This window comes from Seriola aureovittata, chromosome 7 (assembly GCF_021018895.1).
Source record: "Seriola aureovittata isolate HTS-2021-v1 ecotype China chromosome 7, ASM2101889v1, whole genome shotgun sequence".
NCBI classification, from domain to species: Eukaryota; Metazoa; Chordata; class Actinopteri; order Carangiformes; family Carangidae; genus Seriola; species Seriola aureovittata.
The window spans coordinates 8,236,178-8,259,961 of NC_079370.1; the positions used below are offsets into that span (position 1 = coordinate 8,236,178).

The 23,784-nt window shown below is 39.6% G+C and overlaps 3 protein-coding genes across 3 annotated transcripts; 2 read left to right on the forward strand and 1 right to left on the reverse strand.

The window, feature by feature from the left end:
- The first annotated feature begins 8,364 nt into the window (after positions 1-8,364).
- On the forward strand, positions 8,365-17,793 carry gnl2 (guanine nucleotide binding protein-like 2 (nucleolar)). Its single transcript, XM_056380969.1, has 16 exons — positions 8,365-8,567; positions 9,266-9,350; positions 9,470-9,564; positions 10,018-10,157; positions 11,770-11,954; positions 12,046-12,112; positions 12,220-12,378; positions 12,494-12,607; positions 13,840-13,968; positions 15,024-15,128; positions 15,552-15,710; positions 15,827-15,934; positions 16,048-16,535; positions 16,827-16,909; positions 17,032-17,111; positions 17,289-17,793. Exons 1-16 carry the CDS (start codon positions 8,504-8,506, stop codon positions 17,430-17,432), a joined length of 2,205 nt encoding a protein of 734 aa, XP_056236944.1. The 5' UTR covers positions 8,365-8,503; the 3' UTR covers positions 17,433-17,793.
- On the reverse strand, positions 17,781-20,411 carry dnali1 (dynein, axonemal, light intermediate chain 1). Its single transcript, XM_056380972.1, has 6 exons — positions 20,128-20,411; positions 19,100-19,236; positions 18,850-19,019; positions 18,476-18,654; positions 18,031-18,195; positions 17,781-17,920 (listed from the first exon to the last, which is right to left on the reverse strand). Exons 1-6 carry the CDS (start codon positions 20,206-20,208, stop codon positions 17,885-17,887), a joined length of 768 nt encoding a protein of 255 aa, XP_056236947.1. The 5' UTR covers positions 20,209-20,411; the 3' UTR covers positions 17,781-17,884.
- A 276-nt stretch (positions 20,412-20,687) lies between these two features.
- snip1 (Smad nuclear interacting protein) lies at positions 20,688-23,724 on the forward strand. Its single transcript, XM_056380971.1, has 4 exons — positions 20,688-21,004; positions 21,217-21,346; positions 22,061-22,602; positions 22,791-23,724. The coding sequence occupies exons 1-4, from the start codon at positions 20,844-20,846 to the stop codon at positions 23,047-23,049; spliced, it is 1,092 nt and encodes a 363-aa protein (XP_056236946.1). The 5' UTR covers positions 20,688-20,843; the 3' UTR covers positions 23,050-23,724.
- The last annotated feature ends 60 nt before the right edge of the window (positions 23,725-23,784 follow it).

Consider the following 23,784-nt stretch of genomic DNA (forward strand, 5'->3'; position numbering starts at 1 on the left):
GCTTGTGAGGATATTAAGCATTTACTTCCAGTGGTGTTCAGTAACACAAACCTAGTTCGCTATCTACCACAGTGTCATGGATGAACGCAATGGAAACAGAAACAAACAAAACCATTAGGTCTGAGCAATCTCACTTTTATAGAGAGTTTGTGTAGACTGACTTTTTCCTGGATGCAAGGTTGTAACACTTTTAGATTAATGAACTTTCTTCAACTCTTTTATTGTCTTTGCTCAGAAAATTCAGAGCACAGTTGTCCCGTACGCATAGCCACAGACCAAGAAAGCGTCAAACAATAAGATGCAATCGATATGTTGTTTAACAGTTTTGTACGGCCTTCACAAAGCACACAAAATTGATTTTTCATGGTCATGTTAAATCTATGTATACTGCTGCCATATGTACAAAATATCGCCTGCATGCATGCAATATCAATTTGTGTGTGGATACATTTTCAGACCACAGGGAACACATTTGTATCCATTTCCTCTCGATCTTTTTTTTTTTTTTTTTTACAATCTACTTCTATGTAAAGAGTTGACCTCGGCCAGTTACACAGTCCCACCCAACGATTCAGCACCAAATGTATCCTGTCTTTTCTCTTGCACTGAGTACACATTTGGGTATGTTTGTCATAGGGTAGAAAGAGGGGTAATGTGTCCGCCAAACCACACTACTGGCCCATAGATAGGAATTTAGGAGCTAAATGGTCCAACATTTTACTTACTCTAGTTACATCCCTCTGTGATTTGCAGTATTTTTCCATATTTCCTCACTTTCACAGCATTTAATGCACTTAGGTGAAATAGCTTTTACTGAGGACTGCAGAAATGCGATTATAAATATCTAACTTTGTAATAATCTTGATATCTGTGTAATGACTATGTACTGAAAGTAGCATTGCCTAATGTTGAAAATACAACAAAAAAAAGAAAAAGAAAGAAATATGACTGTAAAGTGTGAAAAAACAATTTCTAATATTATTATAATTATTATATTAGACATTTGTGAGCTTTGAAGCTTGGGCAGGATATGTGGGTTCTTGCGCACTTTCTGTGCCAGGTCCTAACTAATTAATCCAGCTTTCATGGGGGTCCAGGAAGACCTAACAGGATGATCAGGCCAAAGAGGTCAATTGTTTAACTATGGCAATCCACCCCATTCAACCCCAGTCTACTTAGCTTGTGCCAGAGTAAGGCTATGGATCAGTGGAGCCAAGCTTTCCATGCTGAGCTCTCAAAATTTGTCTTTGAACTGTAGCCTCTTCTCCCCAATCACTCATCTTCATATATTTGAATGTGACACTGAATGCTTAGAAAAATCACATTGGAAGCAAAGGAGGTTCCTCTCTCAAAGAGCCTGTGTTCTCACGAAGATCAGGATGGGAACTAGAGGCACAGCACTTCTGCTCCTTTTCCCAGAGCCCCTCATGCCTCTACAGGCCAAGTCTACTGCCAAGGGAAGTTCCAGGTGGTCTCCAGGCTTCCTTTGATCCACACCAACCAGGGACCCTTGGACAGATCAGTCAGTGTAATCACTTGTGTTTCAGAGCACTCAGGGGAAACAGTAGTTCTCCATTTCCCTTTCATGGCATGACCTCAGTAGTGGCAACCATAGTCTTGAGGTGACACAGACCTCTGTCCAAATAGGCTTCTCTGTTGTCCCTATCTAACTGAAAGGGCAGCAGATAAACATTAGAGACAAGCTGTCTTGGTGAGCCACAGAAAAACAAGCAGAGAGAGGAGAGAGGGGTGGTGGTGCCCACCTCCGGTGAACACTGTTTCGATTCAAGTGGAGAAAATTGTTGGCAAGAAGCATCATGGCTCGCGGCCCACCTAAAACTTGCCATGCATGGCTTATTTTTAGCTGACCCTTTAAGTTTACATCATGGCTGTACCACAGTCCAGTTACTGACACTCAAAGTGTTCTGACGGTCCAAACCATATTTGCACAAACACCGTGCACTGGCAAGGTCAAGCTGGTGCTGCGGACCAGATGCACCGGCATGGTGCAAAAAAAGAAAAAAAAGAAAAAAAAAAGGCCTGAACTCCATGGCAGCTCATCTTTGGACTTTGGAGCGAGAGGAGTGTGTTTGTCTTGGATGAGCTAGAGACAGACCTGCTGCCAGCTTCTTTGAGCAAGTGCTCAGGCAGAAACCGAATGGGTTTGGTACCTCAAGATTGGGGGTGGGGGAGCGATCTTGCATTTCACTTAATATTAGTATTATGTTTCTGAGAAACTCTTGACACACACATTTTTCTTATCAGAACGTAATTATTTTATTGTTCCGTTAAACACATGGGATAACTTGCATTCCTGCCTTTCTTGGTACATTTTATTTGACATTTCAGGCCACAACAAAAAGACAAGATTGTTTTAGGCACCAGGAAGAAAGACAGGCTTCAACTTTTCTTTTCTCTCTTCTTTAGTGCAAGTGTGGGAGAGCTCTTCGTTGATGCTCTGTTGCCATGGAAACTGTTCGACACAAGCCTGTCTCTGTTAGGTCAGTCATGCACTGTGGTTTACCATTATAGAAGCCCTTAACATAGTTCCATTAAAATCCCTTCAAATCGTGGTTATTTAGAGCTTTTAGGACTATTTTCCTGTAATAGTTCCCACATGTTTCTTAAGAGATATCAATCTTATCAGGAAAAATACTAACCAAAAGTTAAAAAAAAAATTGTTTCAGGTAACCAAACAACTTCTTGTAAACCCAGATATTTCCATAAACCACGTTCAGTTATTAACTTCACCTGGAGGCCTGGCAGTGTGATAACCAAGGCATTTTTTTCTCTTTACTAACATCAGAAGTGGTTCAGAGTTGCGTGTCAATGACTGAGAAGTGATTATGCATGAATTTCCACCGAGTAAGAAATGTCCATGTTAAAATTTGTAAATGTATTCTGACTTATTTTTATGTCGAGGTTCTCCGTGACATCAGTAAATAGTAAATATCTTGGCTTCACATTTATATTACACTTCAGATTTAAGGTCACTGATTATACAAGTGGAAACTCACCTGTGAGCCAAGTTCAGTGAGTGTACAGCCTGCACTAAACACACTGAGAAAAAAATTTTCACCTTATTGTGGCTTATCTCAACCAAAAATGGTGGTTTACATGCCACAGATTAGCACTCATAAACACCATTCATTAGAGGGCTCTGAGAACGCCTCCCAAAGGTCCTTGCCAACAGATTATGCTATGATTTATGTGGTGTGAAACTTGTGGTCGCGACAAGCCGTGAACTAAATAAGTGGAAGATTTAGGTTTGGTGAAAATAAACACAGTGGATATTACGCATTAGTGAAAAACATCATATTCCATCACTTCATCTCCAGCTGGGTTTTTCCAACATTGGTTTTTCATTTGTTTCATGATTCATGGTTCTCACTTCACATTATTCCTTCTCTTGCCTCTATGTAATGTGAAATCTGTCTAATCCCCTCTTGAAACTGTCAATTGTATCTCTATATACAAATGAGGTGTGCATGCTATCTGAAGACAGGAGCTCCTGCCTGAAGTGCTTTGCTCTCTTCAGCACTTTGAGATGGGAGAAAGTGGTGTAATGGATATAAGAGTCCACAATTTGTAATCAAGATCTTAATATTTCTAAATGTCTTCACTACCTAAATTTAAAAACGTATGCATTTAACGTCTGGGAAGTAATACTGGTAAGCCTTGACATCAAACCTTTATGTCAACTTAATAATTTATAGCATCTACTAGATAGCGTTTGCCATGATTTGATTTTTAGTCGCTAAAAGCCCCTAATCTCTGCGGTTGGCAGTGTTGGTCTTGCTTCAGGCCGAAATATCTAAACAACTATGAGATGGATTGCCATAACATTTTGTACAAACTTTCATGGTCACCACAGAATGAATCCTGACTATGGTGACATTTTTGGGTTTTAGCAAGATGTTTTGATGACTGTTGGATGGATTGCCATGAAATTTGGTATGGACATTTATGTCCATCTCAGAATAAATTGCAATGATTACATCTAGCGTACAGCTAGTCAAAAATTCAGTTCGTCCAATACCTTGGTTTATGACTATATAACTAATGACATTTTCATCAGCGGCAAACCTGCTCAGCATCAGCATGTTAGCATGTAGCTTAAATCATTGCTGTGCCAAAGTACAGCCTCTCAGATAAGCTAGAGACACTGTCTTTTTCCACCTAAACTTAGGCTGCAATGTGTCTCTGCATTATCACACCCTTAATGCAGTTTATTCTGTCTAAATACAGAAGAACTTGATCAAATGAGTCATGACACAACAGTGACTAGCCTTGACAACAGCCTTTAGCATATCAGTACCCCTCCAGTTAAGCTAGGAAGCACTCTCAGCACAAATGTAGGCTTTCTAGTGCTAACCCTCTCTCCAGTGAGGCCATAAGGAGGAGCGACTTTCAGGCCTTCGATAATTTTTCTCTTTTTGTTTAGTCAGGCCCACCGGAGGCTGCGCTCCGTCATCTAGCCCGTCTTCCAATTTTGACTCAAAGCAGACACTCAGCGAGTGAGCCAGGCTGAAATATTATCCACAAATGCACACATTCACATGAACGGTTATGAGCAGCTTCAATGCACTACTACTGAGTTGTGAAGCAGCATCTGTCACACTAACCCCATTTAACTTATTCCCATCTTACTGTGTATTGTAGATTTCAAAAACCTTGAGTACCTTTGCCCACTGAAATCCTCTGCATCTGGTATTTCTCACCAAATGAACGGGAGATGTGGGGGTGCAAAAGTTTTTAAAGCAAATGTTTATAATTCCTGCCACAGCATATTATAGCCTCGCTGAGCAACAGTGAGGAAGTAATAGCTTAATGGTATTGTTTTTATGATGAAACTCTGTACTTTTGGGTGTTGTGGTTTTACGACCCACTGTAAATTTGTTACTGGTGTAAGCTTGTTAGATTTTCACTGTTTTCCATTAAACAAATCCCGTTTTAAAAACAGTTTATTGTTTTTTTTTGTATTTTACTCTCTTCTCCTAATTCTTACTGAACCTTCTGCAATAATTGTTTTATTTCATCTGAACCGGATCAAAGTTGTGTTTGTCAGGAAAATCATTCAGTAAATCTAAAATGTTTTTTTAATGACATGCTGTTCAAGCAGGTGTTTTCCAGGTCTAGCGCCTTTGTCGAAGTTAAAACATATCTCTTTTTGATGCTTTTTATACCATTAATCACTTTAAAAGAATGTGTAAATATTTTTCCTTTTGAATTTTTTTATTTTTCAAACAGTAGACATCTCATCATTTATTTCATTTTGGAATGAACCACTTTAGCGGAATATATGAAATCTGTAAAACACATGGAGGGACTAAGGTATCAGTCTGTGCAAAGTTGTGCTGTAACCTTATTAAACACAGGTGTTCTAGTGCTGATGCCCCACTCCTTATAACTCCTGAGCAGTCAGTCACAAACCATTGAGACTGATGGGTTGAATGGATATCTGCCTAAGTGAAGGGTGCTGTCACCTCAGGAGGTGGCACTCCAAATAGTTAGACAGAAAATAAACAAGCTATACCTGCCATGCACCAAAGCCAGGAGACCAAAGAGTAGAGCGCAAACAGGGGAAATTCTCACATCATCTGTCAAGTGTTCTCACTCCAGCACCCTTATGGGAGGCCAGAGAACATGGAGCTCCTCTGTTCTAACTTTTTTTTCCAGTTATATGGGTCTATAAAATATAGTGTACAACAGAATTGTGTGTTGTAATATAAAACTGCTCCCCAAATCTGCTATTTATTGTAGTTGTTTAATTTATGGTTGCTATTTATGTGTTTTTATGTTTATATGAAACAAGAACAGAGCAACTGCTGATGCCTGCTTGGTACAGAATATTGTTCAGGCGTGCAATATAATGTTACTAAAATTACTGGATTTTCTACTTCCAGGTGAACACATTAGTTCGTTTTTCCCTCTTGTTTATGCACCATATGTGCCCTATCATAAGATTTATTGGTTTAAAATTGTTTATAAGCCTTGCATAAGTCTGGTTTTCTTCCTGCTGCTGAGGGGCATCAATCATAAATTGTGGTCAGTCTGTCACAGATGGTAGATGGATGGTCAATCCTTGTCCCGTTGCATTCTGATTGATGCTTGCACAATCATTTAGTTTTCTCAGTTGTGTCAGCATTGTGCCTAAATACACACTTTCATGCAAATCAAGGTCACGTGAAGTTCAGCCAACCTGTTGGTTCAGCAGCTGTAAAATGCACAACCGCTGAATACGGATGTGAAGACAGACAAAATATACCCTGCATTCATTCTGATGACAGAATGACTGAGACTACATACTGTAAACTGTGTTTAGTGCCTCTTCTAATTGAGGAGGTTAACTAGTGGTGGCTTTTTATGGAAGGAAACTAAATTTCCCCAGACTAACAAAAAAAATCATATTCATTTCAGTCTTTTGCTACAAAGTGTTTCAACCAGTCCGAAGAATAAGGGTTTCAAACGGACTCTCATTAAGCTGTGTTGGACTTGAAGACACTACATACAATGATGATAATTTAGTTATTCCTAAAGACATTCACTAAGGTCTATCAGATGCAAAAAGGCAACTACAACATGCAGAAATGGGTGTGTATTTTAAGTCAGCACTCCTCAATGGATCTTATCACTTAAGTGCTGTAATTGGGCCAAACGAGAAGGTTGTGTTTAGGCATAAGACTGAAAATGGTCACATTTAAAGGTAAAAATTGTAGGAAACTGCAAGAGAAACAACCTCTGTCTGTAACTATAACTTTAAACCATTTGAGTTTAAATAAAGTTGGCTTAAAATTATAGGGATTTAACAATGTTTGTTTCTCTCCTGTCTGCATAAATATGCTTTGTATGGAGGATTTCTATATTGTAAATGTGGATTTTAAAAAGGAAGAAGTGTTTGGATTGAACCTAAACAGATTCTTTTTGTTTCTTCTGCTTGGATTTTCTTCTGCATGGGTTTCAGCCTAAAAAGGAAACAAAAAATGCTACTTTCTGATTTAAAAAATCATTTATTGCATTGGATTGCTGATGCAGTCAGTTCCAATTTCATGTGTATGAAAATGAACAGAGAACATTCCTTGGTCTCCCTGCTGTATAAACTGAATACTGGATGGCGCCTCTCCAGACCGGAGTCTCTACAAACTTGCCTACCTTGGCACCAGGCCACACTTGTGTAACATATCATACACACTGTGAAGGCAGCATCATCACAACCAGACAAATTTGGGCTTTCATACATTCTGGTGTGAAATAGGCCGACTGAAGGCTTGCGTTAGTTCTGCGTTAATGAGAATCATTGGCCTGGGTAAGAGAAGTATAATATTGTCCTGGGAGTATTGTTTTTTTTTTGTTTTGTTTTTTTCCTCTCAGTCAGGGTGAATCCTTAAAAATTACTTAAATGAATATAGAGAAACAACATTAATAGTATAATTATACTTGTTCAATGTGAATTTGTATATTTGATCTAATTATTTTTGCATTTCATAAGCAATGCCATAGCCACCACTGAGGACACTGAGGCCATGTTCTTGGTACTTTTGGGACAACAAAAAATAAAAGTATTCAGTAATTCCCCACCAATTGTATACCTTGTAGTGTGGCACAGGCTTCGAATCAGCAGCTAGAACCTCATATTGGGCAAAACATATAATTCAACAATTAAAAAACTTTCTTGAAACTTTTTTGGTAAACCAGGGACGCTCATAACATCAGTATATCAAAACTCCCTGCCACAGCCCTGTTCGTGGATGCTTTTTTTTAAACCCTATTTTAGCCTAAACACATTTATTCTACTACCACACCTCTTTTATCAAGCAAAACTTATTTTCCTTTCAAGTCTCGTGTCTCCTGTGACCCTCATTATTCACTTCAAATTGCAAACAGCAGCCTCCTCAGGTAATGATGGACTGAAGTAAGCATAGCAGACCATGGATATTCAGCAGGACATGTTGGCATATGACAGCTTCCTAATGGAAACTGTGTTGCACCCCCTTCTGGGATAAAAAGAGCATAGCAATTCAACATTTACATAAAGTTAAGAGTAAGACTGTTATTGAGGTCTAGATTCTGTTGAATTTTTTTGCAACTAGTTTTTCAAAGTAACAGATGCTTGATTTGCTGTTTTTTTCTTTTTTTAATTAATCTACCTCGGAAGGCAATGTTTTTAATTATTTCAGGATAAATGTTAAGTTCACCTCTCAGAGTTTTACATGCTTTCATTTTAAATTAATCAATGTTAAGAGCCCAAAGCAATTTCAAACACATACAATTATTGCAACATACCGACGTCCTGTGCACGGTTGTAGTCACAGGAGCTTTCTGATTGGTTCTTGTCGTTGTTGTTTCCTCGATGACGTCCTTCCTGCTTCCCCGTACCAACACGTGTACAGTGTACAGTTTCCAACTGAAGGGAATAACAGCGATAACAACACTTTCAGACACTCTAAGTTGTGTCTACCGTTTTTTTTTCTCTGTACAAGGCTTTGCCGACTAAGCGGTCAAAATGGTGAAGCCTCGCTTTAAGGGGAAAAGCTCGATAAACCCCTCATCGTCCAGCAGCAACCCTGGTGAGCTAACCCCCCATTAGCCACACCGTTTGTTTACAGCTAATGCTAATTTTTGCTAACCGGGCGATACTGTGCTCTGGAATATACATGTGTGGCTCATTTTCCTTCGTTAAGTTAAACTAGTCATTAATATTATACATGACATGTGTCAAAATGAATCACACAACCCGGGGTGTCTTAAATAAAAGGTTAACTTTAGCTACTGCTACAACACACGCTGTAGCGTTAGCGTTAGGCCTTTTAAATTTGACACTGAAGCATTCTACTTTGAGAGAAAGTGTTGAGACTAATTGTTCCCAAAGTCTGGAGACAACTGCTATTACAAACTGATCGTAAGGTGTCCCCTAAAGCAGCTTCGATGCTCCTTGAAAAGTGAACATAAACTCAGTTGTCAGTTTCACATAGCTGTAACTGGTATAGTCAAATGTAAATGTCCTACAATAGATGAAACCTTCATATAGGTTATAACGTCATGTATTTATAGAAACTGTTTCAGAGACAAAATGGTGGAAACACTTCTCAGTGTAAAGCAATACAACTAAACAGCACCACACATTACAGACTCAAAAATGACCATAAAATCCAATCAATACTTCTCTAAAATAATTTCAACTAAAGAATAAACATATAACCTATCTACAGGTAGAATTTATTTTAACAGACAAAAACATTAAAGTAACCGTGTGTGTATTTCTCAGATCGAGTCAAAGGTGCTGGTGGGAACAACATGAGGGACCGATCAACTATCAAGCGTCTGAATATGTACAGACAAAAGCAGAGATGGTAATTGATGATAAATTGATGATTATTTTCGTGAACTGCTGATTGGCAGATTGTCTAAGTGGAAGTTAAATATGACGGTAAGTGTTATCTTCAAACTGACTCTGAACCTGTGTTTCCAGTAATAACCGTGGAAAAGTCATCAAACCTTTGCAGTACCAGTCCACAGTGGCTCCAGGGACTGTAGCCAGAGTTGAACCGAACATCAAATGGTTTAGTAGGTGCACCTCCTTACTGTTGTATATGTTGTTTATCTTCTCACAGTGTTTTCTTTGGTAGTTGTCAGCATATTATGTTTTCTCTGTCTGTGTCTGTGGCTACTACACCTCAGAATGCATTACGCTTATATGTTTTCATGTTTGTTTAAACAAGGCAACACTGAACACTTGTTGCCTGTTTATATTTACCTTGCTGCCCTTAACAAAATCTGATCATTATGGCAGTTTTATAATCTATCTGGAGAGCAATGTACTACACGTGAGTGCCAGTTGCTGCTGTTAGATAAATTTAAATTCTAATTTAATTAACAAGTTTGAGTACCCTTGATTTAACTCATCAGTGAGTCAGAGGAAAAAATGTGAAATCAATAAAACAAAGGTTTATAAATATGATCAAAGATGGGATATCTGAATTCACAACATCACATGCATCTCCATCGACTGTATTTCAGCAAATACCCGAGTGATCAAACAGTCGTCTCTCCAGAAGTTCCAGGAAGAGATGGGAGCAGTACAGAAGGATCCATATCGTGTGGTGATGAGACAAAGCAAACTCCCCATGTCCCTTTTGCATGATAGAGTCAAAGCCCATGTGAGTATAAAGGGTATAAACCACTTTTTACTGTTCTTGAAGGGAAGAATAATTTTTTGTCCTGTGCAGTCTCTATGATGGTTCTCATGGCTCTAGGAAGGCCCTCTACAGGGGATGAACATTGTTAATCCAAATTTACACCTATAAATTTTTATCGCACAGGCTTATAAAAGTATTGACATTTTTACCTGGCTTATATCGAGCGCTGAGAATCATACCTCTGTTTCCTCAGTAGCTTGTTTCAAGATATTTTATGAGGTGAGATGAACACCAGTCATCCCTTTAATCTTTATTCAATTCTCACTGCCCTACTGTGACCTTGAGTGTATTTTCACTGTGTTTGGCATCAAAAAGTTGCCTTCTGCCAGGCTGTAACTTTTCCATCCGAAAAACCAACATGATTCCAAATAACATCCACTTCTTTTTGTTCTCTTCCAACATATCATTGGGTCTCTTTCAGTCCTCTTTCAGTTTTAAATATACTGTAGTCCCTCATTGAACTTAGGCATATAGCTTGAAGTGTAACAAGATAATAATGTTTTCTGTTACTTTTATGGCTAATTAATTATTGACAATATGAGAGAAAAGTACGTGTTGTGGTATATTTGTTTTCTTTCATTTCTTGTTATGCTCAGTTCATTGAAATCATGAGTATATGTGATCAGTCTGTCAGGTCAGTGGATTCATGCATATGTACAGTATTGTTTCTCCTGTCTTAGTGAATACATTTTTATTTGCTAACAGTCTCACAACCAAGTCCTGACATTTGATGGTTTTAGTTAAACACTTGTGAATCCTCAATTCAGACATCTGACCGTTGATTGACCAGTGGAATGATCTTGTTCCAAAAAGGAAGGTGGATTAAACCAGTTTGTGGTTCAGTAGAGGAAATGTTTTTTTTTTTTTCTTTCAAAGACCCAGGAGGCCCTGTAGAAGATGTTGGCAGATAGTCAAGGCAACCTGAAGCCTTTAACAGCATTGGTTGTGACAAAGCTGTGAACTGATTGTCCCCCACCCCTCATGGCAGTGTTGCAACAGCGTATGGCTTGTGTTTTAAGATAATTGGAACACAGCATGAACGCAGACTTGGCTGTTTCATTGGCTTGGTTGTTGCATACTTGGGTGTTCTGCTGACTGTATGCATTTTTTGTGTGATTCTGTCTGACACTGCTCAGGGAACCGCATCACTTTGACCTCATCGAACACTGACAAAAACTTTTCCTCCTCTTGCCTCATCTGTTTCAATACAACATTACTGTACTGTACTGTCCCGTATTGGTCTACTTTTTAAGAAAGTTTGTCCAAACCTTCATGGAACAGATCCACACAACCATCTATCAACAAATAATATAAAAAACACTAATGAACACTATATTACATAAGGTTGTATTCCCTATATATGATTCTTGCTAAATATGCACAATGAAGGTGTAGTAAATAAAAAAACGCCTGTAATAGATTCAAACTCAGTATTGTCACATACTTTGTATTAAATGATGACAAATAACTTAAAAATTACACATTACATTTGTCTCAAGCAGAATAAAATATCTCTGGTCAGAGCTGTAACACAGGTTTGATCTGATCATTTTCTCTTTTTCTACAACTGCAGAACTCCAAGGTGCACATTCTAGACACGGAGGGTTTTGAGACCACATTTGGACCTAAGTCTCAGAGGAAAAGGCCCAGTCTCATGGTGGGGGATGTGAAAGACCTTGTAGAGCAGGCTGAGGCCTCAGCCCTGAGCTACAGTGCAGACAAGGACAAAGACCTGGTGACTGAGGATACAGGAGTCCGGTAAGACTCTCAGTAGATACTATATCAATACATATGACATTAAAAGGTAAGGTAGGAATATATTGTTTTTTAAATTTTCAATTTGCAACAGGGAGGAAGCACGTGAGGAAATCTTCAAGAAGGGTCAGTCCAAGAGGATCTGGGGAGAACTTTACAAGGTATTGTTTCCCTCCCTCCCTCAGTACCATGCATTATGTTAATGTAGAGTTAGTACACCAAAGAGTTGATGGGACATTCTTCATCTCTAACTGTTTTATTGTAATAGGTGATTGACTCATCTGATGTCATCATCCAAGTGCTGGATGCCCGTGATCCCATGGGAACACGCTCCAAAAGCATAGAGACATATCTGAAGAAGGAGAAACCCTGGAAACATCTGATCTTTGTGCTAAACAAGTGTGATCTCATCCCCACCTGGGTCACGGTAAGATATTTACAACATATTTGTCTTTTGTTTCCCCTGTTTGACTGAGAGGTCTGTCTTTCATGGTACTAAATCACATGATTGTATTTTTTTCCTTCCCTCAACTTTGGACCAGAAACGGTGGGTCGCTGTTTTGTCCCAAGAGTACCCCACTCTGGCTTTCCATGCCAGCCTCACCAATTCATTTGGTAAAGGCTCCCTCATCCAGCTGCTCAGGCAGTTTGGAAAGGTAAGCACAAGTCCGCAATTCATAATGGCAAAATATGTTTAATCTGTCACAAGCCTAAATCATTTCCTGATCCAATAACAAACCAATGTGTGGAACCATCACATCTGCCATTTCAATAGTTTTTGGTTTATGGCATCTCTGTGGTTTTTGAGTGTATCTGTTTACACTTGTAAAAGATGTACTTTCTTCTTATTGTCATCGAAGCTATGAACTAATGGTTTACACAGTATAATTCATTATTCCTATTTCACTATTATCACAATTCATTTGTTTAATATACTTTGTAAAATTTGCAAGATAAGAGCCATCGCATCTCCTCATTAAAAGACATGGTTATATCACTTTTATATCACTAACTTTTTTCTTTTATGTATAAACAGAAGAGTTGAGAAATATGACTGTGTGAAATTATGAAGAGGACAGTTGGTAGAACTTTGCTATCACTTGCTATGTGGTAACATTAGAATCACTGACGTCATTAAATATATACATCAATGTGAGGATAAAGTAGCTTGATTTTTTTTTTTTTTTTTTTTTTTTTTTTTTTTTACATATTTTATTCACTGGATTACTCAAAAGACATTCCTGTAGTATTTTTTAATTTAAGAATAGTTCCTTAAACACATTTCCAAAACATTTACTACATGATAACATACATTTCTAACCAGACCTAATTTTACATTCACTGATATAAAAGGTTTTGTCTGCACCTACCTGGTCATGCAATGTGGCGTAGTGGCTATGGAATGAAGCGTGTTTATGAAAGCGTGGGAAGACCTAAAAGGTCAAGAAATCGAAAGGGTTTGATGTTCAAATGGAATGTTCTCGTTAGATTTAATATTGTGATTTAAAGAGGCTTTTATGGGAAAGACACAGAAAAACTTGTGTGTTCCTTTCCCTGTAAAAGTTTCTCTCTGTTGGACCATATTCTCCAAAAAGTCAGGAGATAACAAGGCAGAAAACCTTTTCCAAAACAGTCTTCAGAATTTACCTCTTGTTTTTAAAAGGTTTTAGACCTTCGTGATTCTCTTGTTTACATAAAAAAATCCTTTTTTAAGATATTCTTTGGTATGTGTTTTGAACGAACATAGTTCTGGAGCAATGACAAGTCCACTTATTTTATTGCTAATGGCAACAGAGCCCCATCTAAAATTACCTCCATGAACCGAAGACAGACTGAGACCGTTGTTTACGAAACACAACACTCTGACTTTATTTTTCGTCTCCCACAGCTCCACACAGACAAGAAACAGATAAGCGTGGGTTTCATTGGCTACCCTAATGTGGGAAAGAGCTCAGTCATCAACACACTGCGGTCTAAGAAGGTCTGCAATGTGGCACCACTCGCTGGAGAAACAAAGGTAACATCGATGCATCATCTCAGCCACGCTGCAGGAGGCAGTCCTGTATAGCACACTACAATGATTATTAATGTCAGCTCTACAGGTTTGCATACATTGTGGTTTATATTAACACTGAAGACGTCTGGCAGTACATTCAGATGAAAAACTGTGCAGTCCATCACAACATAATGGACATTTGTCTGATGTAGCTCCAATGCCAAAACAGTAGAATACTGAAATAAATGATCAGAGCAATAGTACATAAGCTCTCTGGTGTTTGAATCATATATGAAGCCAAAAGGAGGTTTGATTCAGTGGGAGGGGTCGGGAGGTCAAAAGATACATGTTACCTTTCTAAACTCAGTAATTGTTGATAGCTGCAACAACAGAAGTAGTCTGCTCCGTGTTCTTAACTATATAGCTGAAAATCTAAGTGGAGACAAGGCCAAGAGAAAGAACAACAACCATTTTTATCCTTAATTTCCTCTCTCTTGGGCTGCTTATCCTGTTTGGAAACGAACAAGGGTCTGAAAACCCAAATGTCAAAAGAAGGGTCAAGGGGAAAGAAGGGGGAAAATATATTTTACTTTTCCATGCTTGCGAAAGTTGTGAACTTGGACCACAACAGAAAGGAGATTTATATGCACACCTAACCAGTGAATCTGATGGGCCTGTGGCCAGCACACTTTTTATTTCCCACCTTGTCTTTGATTCTCACCACACATTTGACGCTGTTTACTGACAGCCAAACAAGCTCATGATCCGCAGCACTGCTGTTACTCTCATTCCTCTATTTTTTGTAGACTGGATGTGCATTTGTGTTTATGTGAATAGTTACTTTAAAATCCTTCTACCTGATGAACCAGTCATTTAAGTTTTTTCATAAGGAGAGAGAAAAGAAACTGAGATTGTGAATATAGTATTTTCTTCTCCCAAAGTTAAATTTGTTGTACATTTTGCTGGCTGGCTCATCGTATTTGGCTCATCTTTTCATGTCAGTAAATAGCAACAAGTTGAAATAGATTTCACGTTGTGTGAAACATTCACTTAACATTTGTCTTTTTCCATTTTAGGTGTGGCAGTACATCACTTTAATGAGGCGCATCTTCCTCATTGACTGCCCCGGTGTTGTGTACCCTTCAGAAGACAGTGAATCTGATATTGTCTTGAAAGGAGTGGTAAGTCTCTGTATCACTTTTTCCCGTTATCTGTTGAGGTTTTGTGGTATCTGCCTCCATACCAATACAACTTTTGCTCCTCATAGCAATGAAAAACAGTAGCATCTGGAAAAATTACCAGCAGTGGTTCTTTGCAGAAACACTGTTCCAGTTACTTCCAATTAATCCACCAACTGCTAATGTGGCATTTTTGACAGCTCCTGAGTAACTGGAGAGTAATGAACAAAGACTTTAAAGTGGATTGGTCTTCATAGTGCTAATGCCCAGCTGTTAAAACAATGCCTTGATCAGCTCCAATTCTGATCCTCAAGATCCTTTTTCCGGATCATAGATTTAACATGTAGGCCATGCAGTCTCCGTAACTGAAAGGTTGCAGGTTCATATCTTCAATTGCACGCTTTTTTCTTCCCTTTCCTAACATAGGTTCAAGTGGAGAAGATCAGGAACCCAGAGGAGCACATTGGGGCAGTACTGGAGCGGGCCAAACCAGAATACATTCAGAAGACCTACCGTATCCCTAGTTGGGACACTGCTGAAGACTTTCTTGAGAAGCTGGCATTTCGGTCTGGGAAACTTTTAAAGGTCTGAATGGTCCTTAACCAGGACCTTAACCAGCAATACGGCTTTGACGGCTTTCAGTTAAATAGCAAAGTGTATGTGGACCACTAGTTTTAAATCTTATTCCCGGTATTGTGCAGGGTGGTGAGCCAGATCTCTCTACGGTCTCCAAAATGGTGTTGAACGATTGGCAGAGAGGACGTATCCCCTTCTTTGTGAAACCCCCTGGACCTGAGGGGGATCAAGAGGTGATAATTTACTGTATTTTCCACCTGTGTTTGTTCAGTAAATTACTTTTTTTTCTACACCAACCTGTGCCCTATGCGTCAACCAGTTTTTTATTGTTATTTTTTAATACAAGGAGCTATTGCCAGTTGAAGGACCCTCAAAGGTAACTGAGAATGTGCAGGAGGAACAGCCAGACAATCCGGGCGCCATGTCAGAGGAACATGAGGAACACCAGCAGCAGCAGCAGCAGCAGAGACAGAAAGAGCAAGTCCAGAAGATTCTGGCTAATGTGCGACAGAACTTTGGCAAGATTAATGTGGCACCTGAGTTCAGCGAGGAAGACTTGGTTCCCGTGGAGATGCCTGACCTGGACATGTCTGACTTCTCCGGCTCTGATGACGAGAAAGATAGTGAGGAAGAAGAGGATGGAGAGGAAGACAGGACCAGTGTTGGGCCAGCTGATGGAGGAACTGAGGACTCCGAACCCACTACGGTTCAGACTGGCAAAGCAGAAAACAGCAACAAGAGTTCACGCGAGGTAATCCGTGAGCTGGATGAGAAGATCACTAAATACAAGCAGTTCCTGGACCGGGCCAAATCCAAACGCTTTTCTGCGATCCGGTCAGTCTGCCCTCAACCAAACCTCACTTACTTATTTTCTTTGCCCTCATGTCTTTTATCCAGTGAAGTAAAATGAAGGTCCATGCTAACCAGCCTTGTATCTCCTGAGAACTAGCAGTGATCAGTTTGACTTTCTGATAAGTGTCCTGTTTCTATAACTTTTGCAGTCAAATGACAGTTGTATAGCTACAGTGAGATTATTTTAATTACTGTTCATTTCAGCAGCTCCTAACAAGAGTGACCTTTTTGCCTTGTTGGGTATTGATTTACTTTATTCTTCTCTTTGGACAGGATACCTAAGGCACTGTCTGACAAAGCGTTCACAGACATCAAGACTAAACAAGCGGCAGCAGCTGAGCAAGCACAAAAGAAAGGTAGTCATCAACATGTTCATCATGACTTTATTTGGTGCTGAATGCAGAAATTATTTTAGAAGATGTATCAGATTTGGTAAGAGACACAAGCATCAACTTTGTTAATCTTTGTTTGAATTCAGCTGCAAACCAGAGGAGCAAGAAGAGGAAAGCCGAGGAGGACGATGACTCCACCAAGCCGCACAGATTGACCTCTAAACAGGTATGCAATGTTTGTTCTCTCTGATGTCAAACAGGCCAGTCTTAGTAGTAGATACATTATATGAATGTCTAATCCTTTTTACTGATGTAACATAAATGAAGATCAAAGCCCTGGTGTTTTGCAGCAGAAAAATTCATTGTTTTCTCCCCCTCTGTTTCTCTTTGTTTGTCTCTACAGAGAAGAGCAATGGATCGTGCTAACAGGACGAAGAAAGTTGGCGTGCGCTATTACGAAACACACAATGTGAAAAACAAGAACAAGAACAGAAAGGCCCCAGCATCAGCCACAGAGGGCCAAAAGGCCAAAAGATCAAAGCAGTAGACTCTCGTTATAAAACACAACACATGTAATAAATCTTTGTTTAAATTGGCCAAAAAAGCCATGTTTTTATTGAAAATGCAGAGTTGATAAAAGGTGGAATGCTAACTGAGTGTTAAATGGTCCTTGTTAAGTGGCCACTTGATGCCTTATCGTGACCTTAACTGTCCCTCAGGAAAGTGACTATCTTGCCTTTTCAACTTTCTTTTCCCTTCAGCCCCTTTCTTTTTTTGTGACATTTCATTCAACATTTACTAATGTAATGCTCTCTTGACGTTCAAGAGAAATGTACATTAATTGTTTGAATTGTACTTGTCATGTCACACTGTTAAAGAAAAATTAAATATTTGCTAATTACACACAGTGAAGTTTACATGAATTGATTTCATTGACAAACGAAGGACAAAGTAACATTTTGTACTTGGAAATGGCAACTCAGTTTTTGCTTGTTCCACTTATTTCTTTGGTGCAATGATTCCTTCCAGTTGGGTCTGAAAAGAAAGACAAATACGCTCATACAAATCTTGGGACAGACACAGTTACTATTGATGCTTGATCTTAAGAGGACATTTTTCTTACGCATATAACTATGAAACCTCACCTTGAGTTGCTGATAGCTTTTCTTAAGGGCCTGTACCTCCTCTGCGTGCTTCTTTTCCTCCAGCTGTCGCCTTTCATTTTCTCTCTTTTCAATTGCATCGCATTTAGCTTTCTGTTCGTTCAGTTGGTCCTTCAGGGCTTGTTTCTCAGTCTCCAGATCAGAAATCTAGATATGTAATAAAACACTTGTAAATTAGTTAGACACAAGGAAGGATCAATTGTGCAAAGTGTACTGCCACCATCCTTACTTTACTCTAATAGAGAAATGGTGCTCTCTGCTGGACACCCAACTGAAAAACAACTGTACACTTGTACTCCCATAGTTTTAAAGGACTGGCAAATTAAATCTCTCAATTAACTATAAATGTCAGTGTTGGCTTTTCAGGTTATCGTTCCTCTGTATTTGTAATCCATAACAAATAACATAAAAAACTCAATGCCCTTACTCTTTCTTCCATGTCAGCCTTTCCCAGCTCAGCCTGCAGCGCCTTCCTCATGCCAAACGCCACGCTGCTTTCATACAGTGTCTGGTAGGCAGCAATAGTCATTTGAATCTCGTCTCTAACCCGCAACAGCAACAGACCCCTCTCAGCACAGTTAATGGTCACCTGTCGGATCAGCTCATCTTCAAGTAATAGAGAAAGAGGATAAGAGTTGAGTTTCTGTTGTCGTGGGTGAAAATGTGCCTAACAAAGAAAAAAATCTAGACATTGGCATCTCAACACTAGCTATAATCCATGCTATTTAGCTATTTATGTCTCTTCCATTATTGTAGCTACAGTGACCTCAGTGATCACCAGCATCTCAGACTCCTCTTTACCAAAGCACTGGGAATAGAGCTCCCTGCGGACAGGACAGATTCCTGTTTCTCTGGCCTGTCTTTGCTGCAGCTTCATGTCTAAGAGTTCCTCAAGATGAACAACATCTGTTCTTGTACAAGGTGCACTGGACACTTGCTGCACCCACAGTTGGTTCCCCTCCGTCCATTCTCTGCAACAGCAGAAATTGAGATAGATGACAAAGTGGGTTAAACCTGCTGAGCAATATACTGTTGATGTGGGAAACTATACCTGGGTGGAAGGATGGCATTCAGGACCTCCTCATTTTCCTGCTTGGTGGCCTCAGTGGAGGCGGATTTGGGTTTAGGAGGTGGTGGAACAGGGCCTGAGTCAACAGGCTGCTGAGGGCTCACTCTCAAAGGGCGCCCCTGTAGTGAAGTGTTTAATGTGAGACATGGTGTGTACTTTATGTAACCTATCCTAATTTTATACTTCTAAAATAGCTGATACCTTTAATTAGCTGCAATTTCAATGCTTGAACCATTTGCAGTCAAAGTGTTAGTTTTTTTTTCTTTTTAGAGCTGCCATTGTTTTTGTATAAGCATTTCAAGAGTTTACATTTTACACTTTGATATTTGGTGCTGTAAAACACCAAGGGGAAGGTTTTCTAAATGAATATATTTCATTTAATGAATATCATTGATTCAGGTCTAACATTAAAAATTTTCAGGCAGGTGTTAATAATACAAATGAATACAACCTTTCTGGCTTGCCACCCCTTAAATTGAAGTAAAACCTGCCTGGGACTCATGTCTACCAGTTGTGACCATTGTGCAGCAAGACCCCAAAAAGAGTCATGAAGAACTAGATGATCTGGCCCTCACAGACCCTTGATCTCTAAAGTCAGTCTGGGATTACATGATGAGACAGAAGATACTGAGACAGTCTAAATCAACAGAAGAACTCTGGCAAGTTACCTGCCTGCTAAGTATCTTGAAAAACTGTGATTGCACACAGCATTTTTTCACCAGTGCCTAAACCTTTTGCGCAGGACTGTATATATTTGAAAAACACACACACACGACAGCGATAAAAAAAAATAAAAAAAATAAAAAAATAAAGATACACATGTCAAGCTGTTCTTTCCTGGCATACATGGCACACATCAGCATACATCTAGCTTGTAAATAATATATTCTTTCCTCATTTGTACCCATTATCTGTTTTTCTACGCCTCTGCCTGGAACTACTTCAATCCTCCATCCGACGGTACCCAGGTAACGTTCACTAAACTTGGCTGGCGTTGCTGGCAAACTCACCTTTGGTGATTTCCTGTCTGTGCTTTTGCTGACCAAAACTGGAGTGTTGTATTTCAGGAGAGATTCGGTCGGTGGAAGCATTGTGTTTTACCATTAAATAATAATGATAAAGCTGTTGACTAAAATCAGAAGCTTCCAGGTATGGGCTTCAGTTGGAGAAATATTGGTGCTGTTGTTGACAAAAAGTTAGCGCTGTTTGCGTTCTCATGGCAACAGTTCCCCGGCGCTCCACTTTAGTTTGCCCGAGTGGAATCCGCGATTCGGTTAATCATATCCTTTGTCAAATATACATATTAATCGTATATATTTAATTGGAACGACATAAGGAGACAGTTGTAGCACTGTTGGGTTTGTACTTGCTGTAATTTTAATTTTTACGTAATTTTACGTGCATCTCACAAAGTGCTTTGTGTGTTTTAATGCACATATTCGTTCTATAATTTTTTATTATCCTTCCCATCTCTTCTTCTCGTTAAACAACGTGGATATTTTTAAAGATGAGACAGAATCATGACGGAACCAATATGAAAAGTGTACAGCGACCATCCGACATAAATTCTCGGCGTACCGCACGAAGCGGAAGTGCGTGACTGATTACAATAGTCGAAGTTTGTTATCGCTACAGTTTGACTTTTGCTCTGTTGTTACATACTTTTGTGAGGTCGGCGATGTGTGTTTAGTCACATTAATCGTTGACTTTGCGTAATTATTTTGGAATGGCCAAAGAAAAGCGACACAGGAGAAGGGAATCTCCCGAGCGGGAGTCTAAAGTTAAGATAAAGCAGGAGAAGCTTAGCCCTGTTAGGCCACAGACATCACGCCGCTCCAGGTCGAGATCCAGCGGCAACTCAAGTCCACATAGGAGAAGAACAAGCAGGTATATACACGATACGGTCGCTATTGCCACGTGTTTTGTGCTATTTAACTTGTCGGATGTTCACAAGTGAGTCAATATTAGCGACCATAGTTGTTTCGTCCGTTAGCCTTTTGACATACAAGGCTACAGCTAGGACTATTGGCATTTTAACGGAATCAGTTTTTGTTTTGAAGATGGGCGTTATGTAAGGGGTCTTAATTTGTTTTATGTAGGTCCCCTGCCAGGACAAAGGACCGCTCACCGGGCAGAAAAGAGACATCTCCCGCCAGACGAGGCAGCAGATCCCCCAGAAACAGGAGAAGTCGCAGTCCCCATCGCGGTGCTGATGTCAAAATAAAGCGGGTGATTAGGTTTTCAGTCATGTACAACAGGTCTTGATGAGACTTTTTTGGTGTGTCACCTAAAAAGTGTAGACCAGTTCATAGGCATTTCACATTATTCGTAATTGTTACCTCTCTTTGCTGCTGTCACTGTTGCTGCACTGACATGTGGTATTTTATTTAAGTATGCTACTTGTGTTTCACTGACAGATACCACTGCTCACTGGCATAAACCCACTTGGGCACAGGTATTATAGTGGTTGTTGGTATCTAATGCTCAAACAAGTGGAATGTTGTGCAATAAAATTGTTAGTACCATTAAGTGCCAATCAACAAATACACACAAAACAATTTAATTGTTTTGTCAGTCAAACTTGATCTGAAACCCACACACTATGCTCGTTGTCTGCAGACTCAATATTTCCTGCCACCAAGATATTTTCTTACACAGAAGACACACGTATCTACAAGTATCATAATCTGATGATTATCAATTTAAATGATAATCCCACAGAACATTATAGCTGTTGTTCTTGCCACGTTGAACAGCAGCGGCATAGTCAGCAGTGTCATATGCTAGATACATCAATGGCATAAAAACTGCCACTTTTCAGTCTTATCAGTCCAGTTGAATGTAATACAATACAATACAATCTGTAATGGTTGCATAAAACTAACTATGCAAATGTATCTTGGGCTAATAAACTTTATTTCTTTTAACTGCCATATCTCACAGGAGCGAGATGAGCATCGGGCTGGTGGTGATGAGCGGAGGAGAAGAAATGACCAGCCAGAGGAGAGACGGAGCAGGTGGGAATCAGACAGACCACGGGAGAGAGACCGTGGCGGAGACAGACACAGAGAACGAGGCGCATTTGCTTCCCAACAAGCTGAGCGTCAGCAGCACAATGAGCGGCGCAGGGAAAACCACCAGCGGCGCGAAGAAAACCAAGAAGATGCTTTTGGAGAGTCTGAAGGAGGCAGCAGTGACCCAAATGCTGCTCCCGTTGAGAAAGAGAAACCCAACTTTGAACTGTCAGGGGCGCTCACAGAAGATACCAACACATTCCGAGGGGTTGTGATCAAGTACAACGAGCCACCTGAGGCTCGCATTCCCAAGCGCAGATGGCGACTGTACCCTTTCAAGAATGATGAACCTCTTCCAGTCATGTACATTCACAGACAGAGTGCCTATTTGTTGGGGAGGCAGAGAAAAATTGCTGATATCCCCATTGACCATCCATCCTGCTCCAAGCAACATGCGGTATTCCAATATAGGTAAGAATAACAATCATCAGCTGAGGTGTTTTTACTTTGGTATGGTCTAGAAATATTGATAACTTCAATCAGCATAATTTAGACAAAGTAGATTCAACCTATAGTAATCTTTGAACATTGTGTTGCATTATACTTAGTTTCTTGCTGTGTAAATAAACATGTCTACCATTATCTCTGCATTTTTCCAGACTGGTGGAGTTTAGGCGTGCAGATGGCACCACTGGCCGCAGGGTGAGGCCTTACATCATTGATCTGGGTTCTGGCAATGGCACCTACCTGAACAACCAGCGCATCGATGCCCAGCGCTATTATGAGCTCAAAGAAAAAGACGTACTAAAGTTTGGCTTCAGCAGCCGCGAGTACGTCCTCCTGCACGAGTTCTCAGACACAAGTGAGGTGGACGCCAAGCAGGAAGAGGAAGATGATGATGAGGGCCTTGATGAGTAAAATTGTTCCCATGAACTGTATTGCCTAAAGTTCATTCAGGTTACATACCATCATCACCAGTTTTCAATAAATAGCGGTTTCTGCAGTGAATGGAACAATTAAATACTGGTTAACTGGTAAATGTGGAACTTTATTAGAATAATGGAGCAGGGCTGGTTTGTGTATTTTGTAATTACTGAACTATTGCTTAAACCTGCCACAACTGTCTCAAGGAAGACTTCCTATTCTCAGGTTGTTTGTGCAATGTCTGTGTGATGCATGACTGATCTCTCAACTGACAGTGCTCACAATAAATAAAAAAGAAGTGCTCAGTGCCAGATAAAGATATCTTGCTAAATACAATAGTTCATTTTATATTTTTGGATCACAGCACTGAGTACAAAGTATACCTGAAAACTTAATTTCTTGTCTAAGTCCAGGCTGCATATGTTAATGTACATGATAATGTGGAATGTGAACTTTAGATTCATGTTTAATAAGCATTGCTTATTGTCAGAGTAAACATACATACATACAACTTTTAATGATATTGCCTTTTTTGCTTTGTAGTGCAGGGAAATAGTTGATGCTGTTGTGTGTAAGTAAAGACTCCCCTTTTTATTTTTGTCTGGTCACAGGCCCACAGCATTCATAGTAAATTTCCATTTTTGTACTGTAAATAAAGAAGAAAATTTCTGTTTGTGTCTTGTTTTAATGTGGACACCACGTGAGATGTGTGTATTTTGTCTGATTCGC

What these genes read in the sequence shown, in the direction of transcription:
- dnali1 (XM_056380972.1), bottom strand. Translation starts at nt 20,208, where the DNA reads ATGCTTCCACCGACCGAATCTCTCCTGAAATACAACACTCCAGTTTTG. An exon ending in AATGCCATCCTTCCACCCAG is followed by an intron (nt 19,020 to 19,099) that starts GTATAGTTTCCC and finishes CTGCTGTTGCAG; the next exon opens with AGAATGGACGGAGGGGAACC. An exon ending in GCTCTATTCCCAGTGCTTTG is followed by an intron (nt 18,655 to 18,849) that starts GTAAAGAGGAGT and finishes TATTACTTGAAG; the next exon opens with ATGAGCTGATCCGACAGGTG.
- gnl2 (XM_056380969.1), top strand. Translation starts at nt 8,504, where the DNA reads ATGGTGAAGCCTCGCTTTAAGGGGAAAAGCTCGATAAACCCCTCATCG. An exon ending in TCATCCCCACCTGGGTCACG is followed by an intron (nt 12,379 to 12,493) that starts GTAAGATATTTA and finishes ACTTTGGACCAG; the next exon opens with AAACGGTGGGTCGCTGTTTT. An exon ending in CACTCGCTGGAGAAACAAAG is followed by an intron (nt 13,969 to 15,023) that starts GTAACATCGATG and finishes TTTCCATTTTAG; the next exon opens with GTGTGGCAGTACATCACTTT.
- snip1 (XM_056380971.1), top strand. Translation starts at nt 20,844, where the DNA reads ATGGCCAAAGAAAAGCGACACAGGAGAAGGGAATCTCCCGAGCGGGAG. An exon ending in CTGATGTCAAAATAAAGCGG is followed by an intron (nt 21,347 to 22,060) that starts GTGATTAGGTTT and finishes CATATCTCACAG; the next exon opens with GAGCGAGATGAGCATCGGGC. An exon ending in CATGCGGTATTCCAATATAG is followed by an intron (nt 22,603 to 22,790) that starts GTAAGAATAACA and finishes GCATTTTTCCAG; the next exon opens with ACTGGTGGAGTTTAGGCGTG.